Source organism: Condylura cristata, unplaced genomic scaffold (genome assembly GCF_000260355.1).
Source record: "Condylura cristata isolate star-nosed mole 26May11 unplaced genomic scaffold, ConCri1.0 scaffold00015, whole genome shotgun sequence".
Taxonomy (NCBI): domain Eukaryota; kingdom Metazoa; phylum Chordata; class Mammalia; order Eulipotyphla; family Talpidae; genus Condylura; species Condylura cristata.
In genome coordinates this window covers 6,615,130-6,632,976 of record NW_004567116.1, presented here as the reverse complement: position 1 = coordinate 6,632,976, position 17,847 = coordinate 6,615,130, and the positions used below count along the sequence as shown (strand labels likewise).

Sequence of the window (17,847 nt, the reverse complement as noted above, 5' to 3'; positions counted from 1 at the left end):
GCATACAGAACTGGGGTACAGGCCAGCGGTGCAGGGGTGGCGAGATGCTTCACCAGAGACAGAGTGGAGCGCAGAACAGGCAGATCGACGAAGTACACTGCTGAGGGGAGCAGCGGGCGGGTCAGGAGAGGTCTACCACGCCATGTGGTCACCTCCGGGGCAGGCGGGAATCGAACTCATGCGGAAGCGGCTTTAGATTCTCAGTGCTGTGCTTTAACCCGCTGTGCCACCAGGGAGGGCCACAACTAAATTTTTTAATGACCATCTTATATTTCTAGCTAGAGCCATACATTGGGATAAAAAAAAAAAGAAGAAAGAAAGAAAGAAACTGAATACTGAGTCACAAATATATCATTCAGCAATTTCATTTAACTTAAACTTTTTATAAGTTAAAAAAATACTATATATATATATTTGTGAACCTATAAGCACATGGGAATAAGATCTAAGGGATTTTCCTTGCTGACCTACGTCACCAGATGCAGATTTCTTTGTACTCCCGGCTCTGGAACTGAGCATAAAAAATTCAGATAGACATGAATTTGCAGTAAGCTTTTCATATTATTAGACATAGTTGTGTGACCTTAGGCAATTTATAAATAATTGATCTCCAGAGGTGAAATCTCATACATCTCTTTTGCTTGATTTACTGAGTTACATAAATAAGTAGCCACAGATAGTAGAACTATAACCTGACTTTCTTGAATTTACATATTGTTCCTATTTCTTTATTAATATTAATTTTTTAGTCCTCACAAGAAACTATTGTATTGAATTGAGTCCTATTACTTGCCAGAATCTAAGAGTTCCACAGTTGGTGTTCTTTTCCAAGGTTGCAAAGCTAAGAAAGAAAGTAAATGGCATTCAGACGCAGGTAGCCAGGTTAGTTCTGGTTTCTAAGACAAGCATGCTGTGCCTTGGCTCAAGACACACTTGAGTGTTTTCATTTCACTTGTACATGTAAATATTCTGTAAGGTCTGCATGGCTTCAACAGAACCCTCTAAATCATATTGACTTTCCAGGACTGACCTGGGTCCTTGTAGGAAATGTTCAGGTTGCTGAAGTAACAGTCACATTTTCAGTTAACTGGGAAAAAATTACAAACATAAGGTAGCCAACAAGAAAAACTCCATTTCTTTCCCTCCTTGTAGTCATTAATTCAAATATTGTTATTATTTTCTCAATTTTAAAATCCTTAAGGTTTCATAACCTTTTTCTAAGACTTTTTTGGAGGCATCTTTGACCTCTTTGTTCCTGAGACTATAGATCAGGGGGTTCAGCATGGGGATGATCACCGTGTAAAACACGGATGCCATCTTGTCTGTGTCCAAGGAGTGGTTGGATTTGGGCTGCAGGTACATAAAGATCAGTGTGCCATAGAAGATGGTAACAGCCACCATGTGGGAGCCACAGGTAGAAATGGCCTTGCGACGCCCCTGGTTTGAACGGATCCTTAGGATGGCGGCAACGATAAAGATGTAGGAGGTAAGGACGATGGAAGAGGAACAGATCATATCAAAGCCAGCGAAGGCAAAGATCAGAATTTCCTTTATGTGTGTGTCAGAGCAAGAGAGAGCCAGTAGAGGAAGGTCATCACAATAGAAATGGTTGATAACATTGGGACCACAGTAAGTTAGACGGAAGGTGACGATGGTATGGAACAGGGCCACCAGAAAGCTGTAGATATACGGGACTGCCACCAAATGAAAGCAGATTCTTTGTGACATCAGCGTTGTGTAGTGCAGAGGTTTACAAATGGCGGCATAGCGATCATAGGCCATGGACGCTAGAAGGAAGCACTCGGTGATCATGAAGGTGAGGAAACAGCCCAGCTGAGTTGCACATGCAAGGAAAGAGATGGTGTTTTGTTCCACCACAAAGTTCATCATCATCTTCGGGGTGATAACAGAGGAGTAACAAAGGTCAACAAAAGCCAAGTGGCTAAGGAAATAGTACATGGGTGTGTGGAGTCGAGTATCAATCCTGATTAAGGTGATCAGGCCAAGGTTGCCCAGCACTGTGACCAGATAGATGACTAAAAACATCACGAAGCATGGGGTCTGCAGCTCGGGGCGTTCTGTAATTCCCTTGAGAATGAATTCAGTGACAGGAGTGATATTAGCATCAGCCATTTACTCTGGTGGATTTTATGGATTTTGTGGGAAGTAGAAGAATAAAAAGAATGGTGCTCATGATCCTGGATACTGTAGGAGGAAGGAGACCTCTGGCCTCTCCGTGTCTTCAATTATGTTACTGTGTGGGCAAAAGCTTTTTACTGAAATACCTTTATTTTGCCCAGGCTGGATATCTTTAGTCTCAAAATAAATAGTCTTCTTAAACATGATTTTGCTTTGTCATATTTGAAACTATGGGAGGATGCTGGTTAAAGGTTATAACACCTGAGGGTGGGGGGGGAAGGAAATTGAGTCAATAAGCATTACTATTTCAGTGTTATAACTCCCACGATCATTTCCATACATCTCTAATTAGAACAGAACCAAAATATGTACTTCATAAATTAAACTTTATTTGTACTCCCATTTTGCATGTTGTGCATGTTTGCATAACTTTAAAATATAGCAAAATAATCTCCTATCGATGTTCTCATTTTCATATATTCCCCTCCCTCACTCATACAGATTAAGTGCTTAATGTTATGGACTCTGAAAGAATATCAATCTGAAATACAGAAGCCATACAATTTTATTTCATAGAAATTAAAAAGAAGCGATTTTTTTTCAATTCTGAATTTACCACATCTTGAGGGTTGTTCTTAAAAGAGTTAGCATCAATTAAATTGTTCATAAATAGCATTATTTTATACTAGATGGAGATAAATGTCCTTCCCCATAAATTTGCATCAACAGGGCTCTCCCTGGTGGCACAGTAGGTTAAAGCACAGCACTAAGAAGGTAAACCCACCTCAGCATGAGTTCGATCCCCGTCCCAGAGGTGACCCACATGGTGCAGCAGACCTCTCCTGACCCACCCCCTACTCCCCTCAGCAGCATACTTTGTCAGTCGGCCTGTTCTGCTTCCCACTCTGTCTCTGGTGAATCCTCTTATCGCCCCTGCACCTCTGGCCTGTACCCCAGTTCTGTATGTATAAATAAATAAATCTTTTTTAAAAAGTTCAAACTACTGGCCCTCCCTTGTGGCACAGCGGGTTAAAACAGAGCACTAAGAAGCTAAAGCCACTTCCGCATGAGTTCGATCCCCACCTGCCCCGGAGGTGACCACATGGCATGACAGACCTCTCCTGACCCACCCGCTGCTCCCCTCAGCAGTTTACTTCGTTGATCTGCCCATTCTGCTCCCTGTTCTGTCTCTGGTGAATCCTCTCACCCTCCACATCTCTGGCCTGTACCCCAGTTCTATATGAATAAATAAATAAATCTTTAAAAAAATTCAAAGTACTTACACTAATAGGTTTAACTGTTATCCATATATTTTATGAAAATAATCCATTGTCAACAAAGTTTTATGGGAACTAGGTAGATAGACAGGTGTGTGGGTAGGTGAGTGAATGTATGCATGGATGGATGCATGGTGGATGGACAAATGATATATAATTGAGAGTTTTTGATGTGTGCTTCAGAATAATAACAATTATTTGTACCATACCATCCTCCTGACTCTCCTCCATTATCCAGAGAGGAACAGTTCTTTTTGTGGGTACCACTACAGAAGGAGAGTCATCGGTAGATTATCTGCATAACACTTATGAAGTCACTTAAGCAATGAGTGAGTGTGTGGAAAAGAGAGACAGACAGACAGAGACATAGAGGAAAAGGAGAGACAAAGAGGTGGGGAGTGAGAGAGTGCTTGAGCACTGGATGAAACAGTATTGTAAGAATGAACATATTCTTTAGAAATTAGTAAGAAGGAAAGAGTACATAAAAAATGTTAGGCTGTTAGAGCTTGTAGACTGATTTCATCTAATGTCAAAACTCACCAAAGAGACAGGTCTCTCAATGGAAAACAAAGTCTTCAGTGGCAGATTGGCAATACTCTACAGATAGACTCCACAGGACTCACCTGCTTAGCCCGGAGCTTCTCACCTGCCTCCCGTTCTAAGTGGTTTATTTACTAATAAACCACCCAAAGTGGGTGTTTGAGTGATTTATTAGTTCCTGAATCCTCTTGGGTCTAAACTGAAATCTCCAGAGATGTATGAAAACCTAATATTCTTTGCTCTCAAAGAAAGATGATCTGGACAAATTATACTGGGAATTTAAAAAGTTTTAATTGCCTGTATTCCTGAAGGGACTATGTTTCAAGTATTAGACTTTTCATGTAGGCAAAGATAGGTTATAACATTGAAAGTATAAAAATGCCATAAATCTTAGTATATTTGAGTAAGAACTTATGTTTTAGGAAAGGATAAAGATATGCACTGAAATCCTAATTAATTTATGGGAACTTGGGCAATGTTTCTCTATTTTTATTTGTACATACAGAACTGGGGTACAGACCAGAGGTGCAGGGATGGTAAGAGGATTCACCAGACTGAGTGGGGAGCAGAATATTTCTTTATTTTCCATAAGAATACCTACCTTGTGATATACACTCCAGACAGAGTTTCACGTACACACTACAGTAATGTTGTCTGTAGACCAAAGGTTGTACAACTTTAGATAACTATCCATTGCTCAGTTCTCACTCCCTGACAACTACTATTCTACGCCATCTCTATGAGTCAGGCTGTTTTAAATATTTCATGTGAGTGGAATCATGGGGTGTTTATCCTTCTGTGACTGGCTTCATAGTACCCCACAGGTTTGTCTGTGCTGTCATATATGGCAAAATTCCCTTCTCCTTTAAGGCTGAATGAAATTCCATTGTAGTCATGTATTCTACTACCTCTCACATGTCCTACCGCAGTTGTCACTCTGTCCATGGACAGTCAGGCTGTTTTTACATTGTGGCCACTTGCAAACAATGTTGTAATGAACTCGGGACTGCAGCTGTCTCTTCTATTTAGGTCCTGACTTCAGTTCTTGTGTGAATGTGTGGGTGTGTGTATCCAGAAGTGCAAGTGATGAGTCATATGATAATACTATTTTAACTTTTCTTAATTGTAAGACACTCTTGTATTATTTTCTGTAGTGGTTGTACCATTTTATATTCCCATCAATTGCATACAATGGTTCCAACACCTTATCACCCTCACCAACACTACATTTTTTATAATCACCAGCCAAAGTGATGTGAAGTGATGATGTCTCATGGTTTGATTGGCATGTCTCTGATGACCAGAGATGCTGGCCATGTTTTCTTGTACATCTGACCAGTTAAAAGTCCTTAACCCATTTGAAAATTGGGTTATTTGGGCTTTATTTTTTGCTACTGAGTTAGTTGTAAGAGTCTCATCTATATCTTAGATATTAAATCCTTACCAGATACATGGTTTTCAAGATGTTTCTCTCTTTCAGTGGACTATCTTCTACTCTTGATTGCTTCCTTTGCTGTGCAGAAGCTTTTTAGTTCAACATGCCCTACATGTCTAATTTTGCTTTTGTTGCTTATGCCTCTGGTGTCATAACCAAAAAATAACTGTCAAGTTCAATATCATGAAGATTTTCCTCTGTGCTTTACAAAGGGATTTTACCACTCCAGATCTGTGTGGTTTAAGATTTCAAGTTCACTCTTTTGTAGGTCTCCCAGCACAATCTGTTGAAAAGAAGATCCTTCCCCCATTGTTTTTCTGGAAACCTGTCAAGATAGTTTTTATATTTGTTTCTTGATGCTCTATTATGTTCTGTTAGTGAATATTTTTTCCATTAGCATATATTCTAAATGATGTTTTGCTAAAACCTGAACTCTATTGGGTTTCTCTATACTTTTTCATCATCATCTACTTCTACATGGAAGAAGTAATCATGTTTATATGCTCCTTTCCATAACTATAAATTTTAGATCTCTCACCCAATAGACTGTAAGCTCCAGAGTTGCAAGAACCATGCCTGTTTTGCTCATTGCTTCACTGTTGAGTCCCTGACTACTTATAACCATTAATTCACCCTTCTCCATTCTGCTCTACGCTAAGTACTTTCCTACCTATTGCACATCCCATGCATGCTTGATAACTCAGTCCAGTGGATACAACCAATAAGGTGCTGTTATAGGAGAGGGAGCATGGACACTATGTCTCTGATCCAGCACTTTCTCTGCTTTGACAACAGGTCACTGGCAGTAGATGCACCCTCTCTCCCACTGCCTCCAGGAGCCTTTCATCCACAATCCTGCTCTTCCAGATCCCCTGCTCCTCCTTTCTGCCCCTGGAATGATGACAGAATTGCATTATTGCTAGGTATTAGGTGTCTCACTATCCCTGGCTTGCTCATGTCTATTTACTTAAATTATATGTGTTCATTGAAGGGTTTCTGATCAGTAACTCTCTGGCTTCATTGCAGTCCATCCCATTTATTTTCAAGATAATAAAATACCTTGGGAATTTCTTAGAAAGAATGATCACTTCTGTGTTTTTCTATGAAAGTATATTCTAAGACCTTTGGAAAGAAGAAACACATAAGCACTGACTTAAAGAATGAGTGAGACTGTTTATACTAGAAATGAAGAAATTCTGTTAGTTGCATCAATCTAACTACTAAAACTTACCTAGTATCTACTAAACCTACCTACCAAAAATATTATATTTTATTCATAAGTTCAAAATTGCATATCTGAAGGGAAAGTTGCACATGGAGCTAAAAAAGGATAAAACCTCTCCTGACAGCTGTCAGATGAGATCTAGTCTTGCACCAAAAGCTAAACTGTGCATAGAATATAAGCAATTTCACAGACTACTACTATGACTAGCATTTACATAGCAATAAATTTTTCCAATTGTATTATTTGCTGTTGCTATTGTTCTACCTATAATCATCAATTATCAATTTGTAGTTCCCAAGGTTGTTTTATATCCATTACATAGCTGCACTTCAAGAGAACCCTGAGCTTTAAGGCAGCAATTCCATTTTTTAATTGAGGTTCAGAGTTTATGACATTCCCAAGAGCACATGGGAAGATAATGCAGAGACCAAGCATAAGTCTTTATCTGGCCCCATGGACTCTTCTCTCCCCACCACACTATCTTGTCTCCCAAAGGAAAGTACACCAATGAGGAGGAAATAGTTATCTCTGAGGAATCAGATAATTATCTCAAGCTAGATTGCATATTAATTAACAAGTTGAAACTTTGTTGAGATTGGTTTCAGTTAATATGTCCCCATGTAAAAGATAAGAATCCCATTAGTTTAATAAGGCCCCTTGAAACTGGTTAGCAACAAACTTACTTTTTGCAATGACAGTAGGGAATTCTGTTTGCAAAGAAGAATTTTGTAATAAGGCCAGAGAGACTTTCACCACTAACACTAAAGCAAACTCTGACTTCAGTTTCTTTTAACTTAATGATCAGGTATTATTTAATGAAAATCAACAGATAAAGGCTGATATGTACAGATATTAAACTTTCCATAGAGTCTAAACTCTTATAGCTTTGCTAGAAATGTAGTCTTACTAGAAATACAAACATAATTCTTTCACGTTCTATAAAAGAAGTAGGCATCAGGCAATTGGAAATTTCTCCATTCTGTGGTGGAGATTAGATGAATAGTAGATGAGCGAGAGAGAGAGAACACTAAGTAGTTACATACTATCTCTATAACTATCTGCATATGTCCTGCAATACAGTATACTGAGTAAGTATTACCTATACCAAGTAAGTCAGGGATAGAATCATTGAACAAAGTTTTTCAAATTTAATGACAGACTACTATTTTTTCACAATCAGGTTTTTGACATATGCTGTGACCAGACTTTCTGTTTCCATGCACTAAAAAAGACAAGTGAATATTTAATCATTCTCCCCAAATAAGGAAATCCAAAATTTGACCAGTCAGTCTTGCTCAGATGCAGCTAAGACAAAATACCAACTGCCAGGTATACATACTGGCTGTGTAAGATGGCATCCACTGCTATACAGTTTGGACTGCCTCTGAGTTGCGATAATTAAAATCTTGGTTTCTGCATAGCTTTAGAATATGGATTAGGAGTTCAACTATGATCAAATGCTTATGAATACTGTTTGATCTTTTTCAAGAAATTGAACAGTTCACAAAAATATTATGATAATTCAAACATTGTATTAAAGATACTTAAAAATTAAGTTATGTCATGAGAAATACACTTGCCTGAAAGAACAAATAAAATCCTCAATTTAAAAGTACTAGGAAAATAATTGCATAAATGTGTGTTTAAATAAAACTAGAAGATATGCAAATGAAGGTCTACGCAGATGATTTTCATACAAATTCATGTAAACCTCCGTAATGGCAAACCTACTTAGAATGATGTTTCCATCCCTCCTTGGTGGTGCAGTGGGTTAAAGCACAGCACTAAGAAGCTAAAGCCAATCAGCATGAGCTCGATCCCCAACCCGCAGGTGACCACATGGCATGGCAGACCTCTTCTGACCTTCCTGCTCTCCACTCAGCAGTGTACTTCATCAGTTGGCCTGTTCTGCTCCCCACTCTGTCTCTGGTGAAGCCTTTCACTGCCCCACCTCTGACCTGTACCCCAGTTCTGTATGTACAAATAAGTAATAATTTTTTTAATGATGTTTCCTCTTGGTTAAAGGGGTCTAGAATGGGTGCTGGTATGAAGTGAGAACATTTTAACTTCTTGTTCCTGTGAGAGAGAGAGTAGAGCACATACATGTATATCTTTCTACCTGACATTAAAAAAAAAAAAGCAAAAACTGAGATTTGATTAAACTACAGTTTTTGTAAGAAACTACATTAACTGATACAGGAATATTAGGAATTGGAAACCCCATTCTTTCCACATTCAACAACTGCTTTCAGGAATGTTATCCTTGTCAGCTACATAATAGAAATGTATTGTGCAATATGTCCAACTCAACAATAGCATACCTTACAATGACAATAAATGTTTTCATAGTAGGCTGGCACTTATATTTCCCTACTTTTTTATTCCCTAGTGCCTTCTTCAATGCCTCTTTTACATTCTTATTCCTGAGCCTATAGATCATGGGGTTAGACATAGGAATCACTGGGGTATAAAACACAGCCACCATTTTGCCCTGCTCCATGGACGTCTCCATGGGGCATTTCAAATTCATGCAGAAGAGGGTGCCACTGAAGACTGTTAGGTGGGAGCCACATGTGGAAAAGCTTTTTTCTCCCTTCTGCAGAAAGGCTTTTCAGGATAGCAACGAGGAGGAACATGTAGGATGTGAGGATGATCAGAAGAGATTGGATGTTGCGTAGTTGGCTACTATGTACTTTGACAGCATTTTGCTGTAGGTGTCAGAGCAGGCCAGCTTGATAAGGGGAGGATCTGCACAGTAGAAGTGGTTGATTTCATTAGCACCACAGAAAGAGAGGTTGCAGGTTCTCAAGGTTTCTATCATGCTGAGAAGGAAGCCATGGACATAAGGGATGAGGACCAGGCAGACATAGGCACTCGTGAACATCTTGCTACTGTAGAACAGAGGGTTGCAGATGGACACAGAAATGTTAGCTAGAGTTTTCTTTGAGGCACAGATAACAAGGACAGATCTTCTAACCAAGCCAGATGGCAGGATGAGAAGAAAGCCAACAGCTAAGGTATCAGTGATGTGACTGTTAAAAATAGGAAGACATCAGACAAGAGTTTGGAGCAGTGTCACATTTTTATGATTCATTTAGAAGCCAAGAGCTCTTCTTTAACTCACAGCCCATAAACAACTTCTCCAGGCCTAGATCTAGGTATTAGCACTGAGTTAATCTCTAGGGAGCTTGCCAACTTTGCTCAGGTCTCAATGGTCAAAAGGACATGCCATTTTAATGAAAACTGTATATTATGGATCATAATTCTAGAGTTACCAGACCATGGCAAAGAGAGATAATGTATATAGCAATAGAGACCAAGGCACATCTGTCAGGCTGCTGCTGAGAGTCAGGAAACAGCAAACATTCAGATACAGTAGATGACTGATGAGGCCAATGGGTACAAGTGCCACCTGGCAAAACAGAGATAGGAATCTCCTTCATCAGGTATTTCCATAAGGTCTTTGGCCCAATTTAATAGATTGAGTATTATCAGATACTCCTAGTTGAAGTTTCTGGTTAAAAATAAAAGAAAAAAAAGTACAATATTCTGAAAAGAAAAAAGTTTTCCTGGAGTGCAAGTATAACTTGTAAAAAATGAGGTCCTGAGGGCAACAGAGAATTGGAAAATATTTCAGAATCTTATAAGTAAAAACATCAGAAAAGCTTAGAGATATTCTAGTCCAAACCCTGTAGATCCATCTACACATGAATCTGGCCAGCTATCCCACATGTCTAATGGTCACAAGGAAACGCTTGTTTGGAAATACACTTTACTTCTTGGAAGTCAGAAATATTTAAAGCATTAATAAGCTGCACAGTTCTAAATTAGTTCTGGTGTGTCTTGTGACAATTACCACGCCAAGCAGTAGGCACATGGAAAACACTAAGAGAATATCACTTCTAAGTATTTATAGTAAAGCGTCTGCTGGTGTGCTATACTATGGAATTCTACCAAGATGATTCAGAAACATGGATGTATCATTAAAAAGACAGAACTGAGAAAGTCCCCTTTAGATTTTCATAGGAAATGCATTATGTATGCAAATTTCACCTAAAACTACCACACTAAAACCACAACACTATTTAAAAAGTATTCAGTTTAATGAAAAGAAGACACAACTAGATATCAAAAACTCAAACACAAGCACATTTCCTTTCACTAGTGAAAATGTCTTAGTAATGACCCTAAGGTCAAATCCTAGCCATTGTAGTAGGATTTATACCCAATTTGTAGACATCAACATCTACCTCTGGAGAATCCCCAAGTGTTTCAGGTAGAAGCAATTAAAGTGGAATCTCGGTGGAAAATTCCTCACAGGGAGAAATGCTAATTGGCTGCAATATGCTTTGTCACATCAAGTTTTTGTTTGATTCTTATTGTATAGCACACTACAGTTCAAGTCACTAGTGTGCTGTGAGTCAAAGACAATACTTTGAACAATCACCTTTACTTTCAACATGGATTTATCAACACTTGAAATGTTTTATTAACTCTTTATGTATCTGGCTACCTAATTCCATAATACACACACCTTTAAAATGTAGTAAGTTTTCTTTCTCATTTGTAGCTAACTTTTCCATTCCATTTCTAATGCATTCAATATTCAAATGAAACTTTTGAATCAATGGAAGAAATCACTGTCTCCAGATAATAAATGGACCCTGAGGGCTGCCAGTGCAGTCCAACAGGACAGAGCACTTCCAAGGAGAAAATGTGGAAACTGTAGGTCTACCTACAGTATAATCCCTACCATGGATTAAAGCCCCTGCATAGTAAATGCTACAGAAGCCTCTGATACTAAAATTAGCTCCTTACAGTCAACATGAGTGAAAGACCAAAATTTCCTGCGATGCAGAAAACAATTTTGAGTTAGGGAAACTGCCCTGTTGGAGGTTGGAGGTGAAGATGGGGGTTGGGAAACTGCAGTAGGTGAGCAGAATCAGCAACCTTCTCTAAGCCACCTTATTGCAAGACCCGGCAGTGTCTCCAGTGTTCTCCTTAGGCTAAGGATCGGCCACGCCACTCTGAGCCAGCCCCAGAGACTGAAAATGCTTGCATCTCAACGTGAAGCAAAGTACAGGAAGACACTCTGCTCTGGTTCAGGAACCTCCGTCAGTAACCACTGGTGAGGTCCTAAATAGACTTTTAAATGTATCCCTGATTCAGGATCAAAAAATTGCTTGGAGAAAATATCAATTTTGGTAGAGGCACCCCCATACATGGGGAGGGAATTTAAATGAACAGCTAAGCACTCAGAGGAAACGGAGTAAGTCACTAGAGCTCTGCTTGTCAATCACAGGAAGACGAAAGACTATTCTACCCTCAAACATGAATCTCTACAGCTGGACCCTAAATAACAACAACTGTTTGTTCATCATATCATCTTGAACGATTATCAATGGTTGCTTTTTAGGTGTCTATTTGAGATAAGGCATATAGCAAATTAGCATATATACAAAAATCCCATGAGACAAATTCCACATATTTAAAATAATCTCAGAATTCATTGGGCTGTTCAACATTCAGATATTGTAAATATCCATTTAAATATGTTAGATTTTCACAGTTTTTATTTGGGTAATGCAAGACATAAGTACAGGTGACCATTTTGTTGTACACCTAAACTTACAATCTTTCAGGTGTTCCAATAACAGCTCAATAAAGTTAGAAAAATACTTTTAACAAATTGTTAAGATTAGAAACACAAGATATTGTGTTCTCTGACAATAAGACTACATTACAAATATATGACAATGAAATATCGAAGCATACCCCCAAGGCAACGCCATTGCGGCTGGTCCATGACCACCAGTGGAGAACGAGAGCCTACACTGACAGGGAGAGCTCATTTTTATCTACTCTGTGTGCCTTAGCTAAAATATTTGAGACAAATCCAGAGATCAATACTCATCACCTGATGCAAGGATCTTTGAAACAAACTTTCAGAGTTATGGTTTATGGCACTGCCATCTTAGTGACCAGTTTTCGCCTGAGAACACTCTTCAATGCCTGCTTTACATCCTTATTCCGCAGACTGTAGATCAACGGATTAAGCACTGGGCTAACAAAGGTGTAGAACACAGCTATTATTTTGGATTCTTCCACAGTCTTATCTGTTGGTGGTCTCACATACATACAGAACAGTGTCCCATAAAAGAGGGTAACAGCCACCATGTGGGAACCACAGGTGGAGAAAGCCTTGCGCCTTCCCTCTGCGGACTTGATGCGGAGGATGGCAGTGAGAATGAAGGCATAGGACACCAGGATGATGGTGAGGGAGTTGGACAAGTTGAAGCCTGCTGATATGAGCATGGCATGCTCTTTGACATAAGTATCAGAGCAAGAAAGCTTGATAAGGGGCGGGTCAGCACAGTAGAAGTGGTTGATGACATTGGACCTGCAGAAGGTCAAGCGGAAGGTCAGGATGGTCTGGAACAGCCCATCTGAGAAGCCATAGACAAAGGGAAATGTGGCCAAGCAGATGCAGACAGTTCTAGACATCTTCACACTGTAGCGCAGAGGGTTGCATATGGCCACGTAGCGGTCATAGGCCATTGCTGCCAGCATGTAAAACTCAGTGAGGAGAAGAGCAATGAAGATGTAACACTGTATAAAGCAGCCAACAAAGGTGATGCTCTTCTTCTCTGATAAGAAGTTAACCAGCATCTGTGGTGTTGCATTGGTAGTGTAGCACACATCTACAAAGGCCAAGTTTGTGAGGAAGAAGTACATAGGTGTGTGAAGACGAGAGTCCAGTCTGATCAACAGAATCATGCCCAGGTTGCCTAAGAGGGTGATGAGGTAGACTGTCAGAAACAGCACAAAGAGGACCGGCTGGAGCTCGGGGCGACTGGTGAGCCCCAGGAGAATGAATTCTGTTATGAGACTGCCATTTGTGACGGACATCTTCTGAGAGTCAGTGTTTGCACTGAGAAACACAAATTAAGCAGACGTGCAGATGCAAATCAGACTGCTGACCAGGAAATAACTTTTCTTTAAGCCTCTACGGGAGGTGCAGAAGGAACTCTAGAGCGCTGTCCCTGGTGAAGCAATGGGTTAGGATGCAGCACTATGAAACCAGCCACAGCCGCTTCAGCATGAGTCCCATCCCAGGCCAGGCAGCTGACCCACATGGTGCAGCAGACCTCTCCTGTCTCCCCACTGCTCCCCTGAGCAGTGTACTTCATCCATCTGCCTGTTCTGCTCCCCACTCTGTCTCTGGTGTTTCCTCTTACTCCCTGCAGCTCTGGCCTGTTCCCCAGTTCTGTATGCATAAGTAAATAAATCTATTTTAAAAAAAGGAATGTCAGGAGAGCCGACTTTGTACTTTTGCTAAGACTCCTGCCCACTTTCCTGATTACTGAATATCTGTCCATTTCTATCTCTGTAACTGCAGTTGTACCTATGACTCTACCTACCTTTATCACATGATAGAACTGAGTCAAATAACCCTTATATAACTGCACCTTTCATTCTCAAACTCTATTTATCAAATAAAACTTGTTTCAAAAGCCTTTCTCACTCTACTCCTGTTACCCGTGAGATTGCATTAAACCCTTTCTACTTCATCCTTCCAAAGCACTCCCTATACCTCTAATTTATTCCTAAGCAAGCACAGCACCAGAATATATCTACCCATAGGTTTGTTCTTCAGTGTTGTGAATAAATTTCAGTTCATTAAAATGTTGTGACTGAAATGGAGATTTAATACGAAATTAGAGAGAAAAGAAAAATAGTCTAAGCATGTAAGAATGACTGACTTGCAATGTTTTACTCAGCCTTGGATGTGATTCATCTCTACTTCTAGCTTTGCTAACATAGAAGGAAAGATTTCCTAATTTCCTAGTGTGATTTGCTTAGGAGAACAAGTGTGTTCTGAACTTTAGTGTCGCAAGCAATTCTTGGAAAGCTTGTCAATCAAGTAAATTTACAGAAGGTTTGCTGCAGGAACTCTTCTGAGGGATAATTGAATCTTTATATTTAACAATCATCCAGATGATACTAAGGCAGTTATTCCTAAAATTAAAGCTTAAAAGCAGAGGCACAATGGTCCATAAACAGATGGAAATAAATGAAAAAATTGTTAAATCCAATAATATGTACCCAGTATATTGAGAATATATACAGTCTATTAAGAATGGTCTACAAGTTGGATCCCTAAAGGCATTAGCATTATTGTTTCCATGCTTTTCTCTCATTTTATGTCACAGTTAATGCTGAATCATCTCTCCCATTCTCTCAAGATACTACCTTGTTTTTGTCCTTTCTGTCATACTTAATCTTTTTAACTGTTGAATTCCTTTCATTTCAAAAGGAGTCACTAAAACTGACTAGGTTTTAGACAGACAGTAGTAAAGCATTTTTGTGCCTACCTCTCCGCAAGCTACATAGAAACTACATTGTAAATATTAACTAAATACACTAATAAGAGTATTCAGAACATATAAGGAGCCTTAACCGTGGGCCACCTGCTTCCGCAAATGTACACAAGAGCACCATGTCTGTCCTATCTCCCGCTCAAGTCACTGTGAACATCAAGATGGTCAGAAAACAAATATTCAGCAATACTTCATGTATTATGTGGTTACAAACTACAGCAAAATGCACCAACACTTTCAAAACCCCGGCTTTCTGGGTTCACCTTTGGAATTGCACAAGTTTTCATCAGTTCTTGCTTGGTACTCACAGAGCCAAAACTCCACTGCTTCTGCCTCCCGCAGAGCTCATGAACCCAGAATTTGCTAACAGATGTACTAAGAGGAGAGAGGCAAATTGTAAGAATTGCATATATTTACAGAGGGGGAAAAAATACCACAGATATGCTGCTTCCACCATAGCAGAGATTAACAGACAACATCTCTGAGCCAGCACATGGGGGTTTCGAGTCTCCCACCAGATGAGCCTCTGTTGGGTGGAGACAGAAGCAGCAAGGACAACAGAAAGCACCGCAGAGTTTCTAAGACACACTATCAGGATGCAGCACAAGATGCAAATGCAAGTGATCCTTAGTTAAAAAATTAAGACAAGGGCCCTCCCTACTGGGTTAAAGCACAGCACTAGGAAGCTAACACCACTTCAACATGAGTTCAATCCCCACCGCGGCAGACCTCTTCTGACCCGCCCGCTGCTCCCCTCAACAGTGTACTTCGTCGATCTGCCTGTTCTGATCCCCGCTCTGTCTCTGGTAAGTTCTCTCCCCACCCCTACACCTCTGGCCTGTACCTCAGTTCTGTATGCATAAATAAATAAATCTTTTTTAAAAAAATTAAGAATAACAATAACAACAACAAAATAACCACAGAGCGTTAAACCTAGCTTGAGGGACTTTGGAAACATGACACTGGGAGCTGCACAAGTTGTGCGCCCTGGAAACCTGTTCTTCCTGGAGCCCAGAGGCTCCTGGAGGTGACAACTTATGAGCCAGCCAACTTTCAAAGTCAGAAAACCTTATTTTTAAGCAGGAAAGTTTGTATAATCTGTGGGCCTCCGTGTGGAGTCTAAATACAAATTCCTCTTGACTAACATGAAAGTAAACGCACAAAGACTTACTTCCAGTTCTGGTATGAAACTATTTTCTCAGCCTCTGACTAAGGAAGCTTCTCGATGTCATTCTCAACTGTAAAATGTAGGTATTTTTATACCAGCAGGTGGGAGGTAGACACCAGCTCTTCAAGCAAATCTCAGGACTCAAGAGAAGCAGCGAGGGTGTTACCGCAGGAATTTACCCCTCTTGGGTTTAATTAGAGTGATGTGATCTGAGATGAGAAAGCTAATTTTATGCCTTAGTCATGGTTGCCATAATTTCCAATGTACTGCTTCCAGGGAAAACTTGTGTGAGATGTGTGTTGGGGGCAAAGGTGATTCCTGGTTCTAGCCTCTGTAGGGTCTAGGGAGAGAAACCACACCTGGCCTCTTCTGGTCTCGGAATGAACTGCAAATAGCCTCCAGGTGCTTCAACGTCTCTGTCTCATTTACTTTAGCATTGCTTTTCACTGATTATTTTTTTCAGTTAAGTGACCTGCATAGTATCTTGTTCTAGGCCATGTTCCTAACCCAGGCCAGAGCAACACATGATCATTTTTCTGTCATATCGCAATGGTAGTTTTAACAGTAATAATCATTATACTGTCATTATACATTTTGCTAAAATTAGAGGATATTTCGGGACTCACCTGTGTTGCAGGAGCTTAAGTGGACATTACTCATTCACCTTCTGGATACTGAATCACTGAAGGACTAAACAGAAGAAGATGTTTGTAAAAGTAGCATTATTACAGGAGAACCTGGGTTTGAAATGTGACTTAGACACTCTTTCTGTTCTGTTTCTCAGCTGAAGTAACCAAGACACAACAGAGGAGTAGGACAATGTGGGTTCCCATGAGCTGGCCACTCATGGGCAACTGTGACCTATTTGCTATCCATAGAGCACAGCAGAACATTCCTTGACCACCTATGGAGTGTAGCTCATAATCACAAGTCAGGCTCTGGGACACCACGTGACCTGATCACGTGTCTGTCTCCATGGCAGTCTTGGGATAACTCTGCTGGTGATAACATTATACATATGGTCATGATGTCTCTTCTCTGTCCCTTGCAAAACTTTGTCCGCCATTCCTATCCTACCCTCTGCTTCCTATTCCTCATACCATTGTCTCATGATTAGCTTTTATTAGCCTATGTGATTTCAATAAATGGCACAAGGACTTTGCTCAAGCACAGAGTGTTGCCTTGTAAGCCTGCTCCACGACCTCTGTGTCCCGCATTACATTCCCGCCTCAAAGTGGCAAAAAGTTCCTGTTGCAACAGGACAACTCTGTGCCTCTCCTGTCCCTCCAGAGCCTTCACCAGTCAGCATGTCTGACTGAGATAAGAAGCGTGGATCAGTGAGAGAGAGAGGATGTTCTGGGTGGACCACAGCAGCTGTGATGATCTTATTCATAATCTCACCAGCCCCCATGTAGCTCACTGAGGTGAGGGTGTCAGAGACAGGGAGGTGCAGCAATGAGAACCTGAAATGTCCTTCAGAAAATGTTCTCTCCGAAGTCATTTCAAACACCTGCCCTCAATCCTTCTGTCATGGTGGTGCATGGTGTCTCCTACAAACTCAAAGAATGAGGGTATAGTGGCTTTGAGGATGGCAAGAAATGTGCTCTACCATCAGGTGATATAAAGACAAGTGTGAAATGCAACTTTATAGGGTGAAGAAAAGCTACACAACAACAAAATCA

General features: G+C 40.2%; 2 protein-coding genes across 2 annotated transcripts; both read right to left on the bottom strand.

The window, feature by feature from the left end:
- Positions 1-1,173: 1,173 nt before the first annotated feature.
- LOC101634236 (olfactory receptor 1038) lies at positions 1,174-2,133 on the bottom strand. The gene has a single exon (XM_004682778.1). The coding sequence runs from the start codon at positions 2,131-2,133 to the stop codon at positions 1,174-1,176; it is 960 nt and encodes a 319-aa protein (XP_004682835.1).
- Positions 2,134-12,574: 10,441 nt separating this feature from the next.
- On the bottom strand, positions 12,575-13,525 carry LOC101631039 (olfactory receptor 5M11). Its single transcript, XM_004683472.1, has one exon. The coding sequence runs from the start codon at positions 13,523-13,525 to the stop codon at positions 12,575-12,577; it is 951 nt and encodes a 316-aa protein (XP_004683529.1).
- Positions 13,526-17,847: the final 4,322 nt, after the last annotated feature.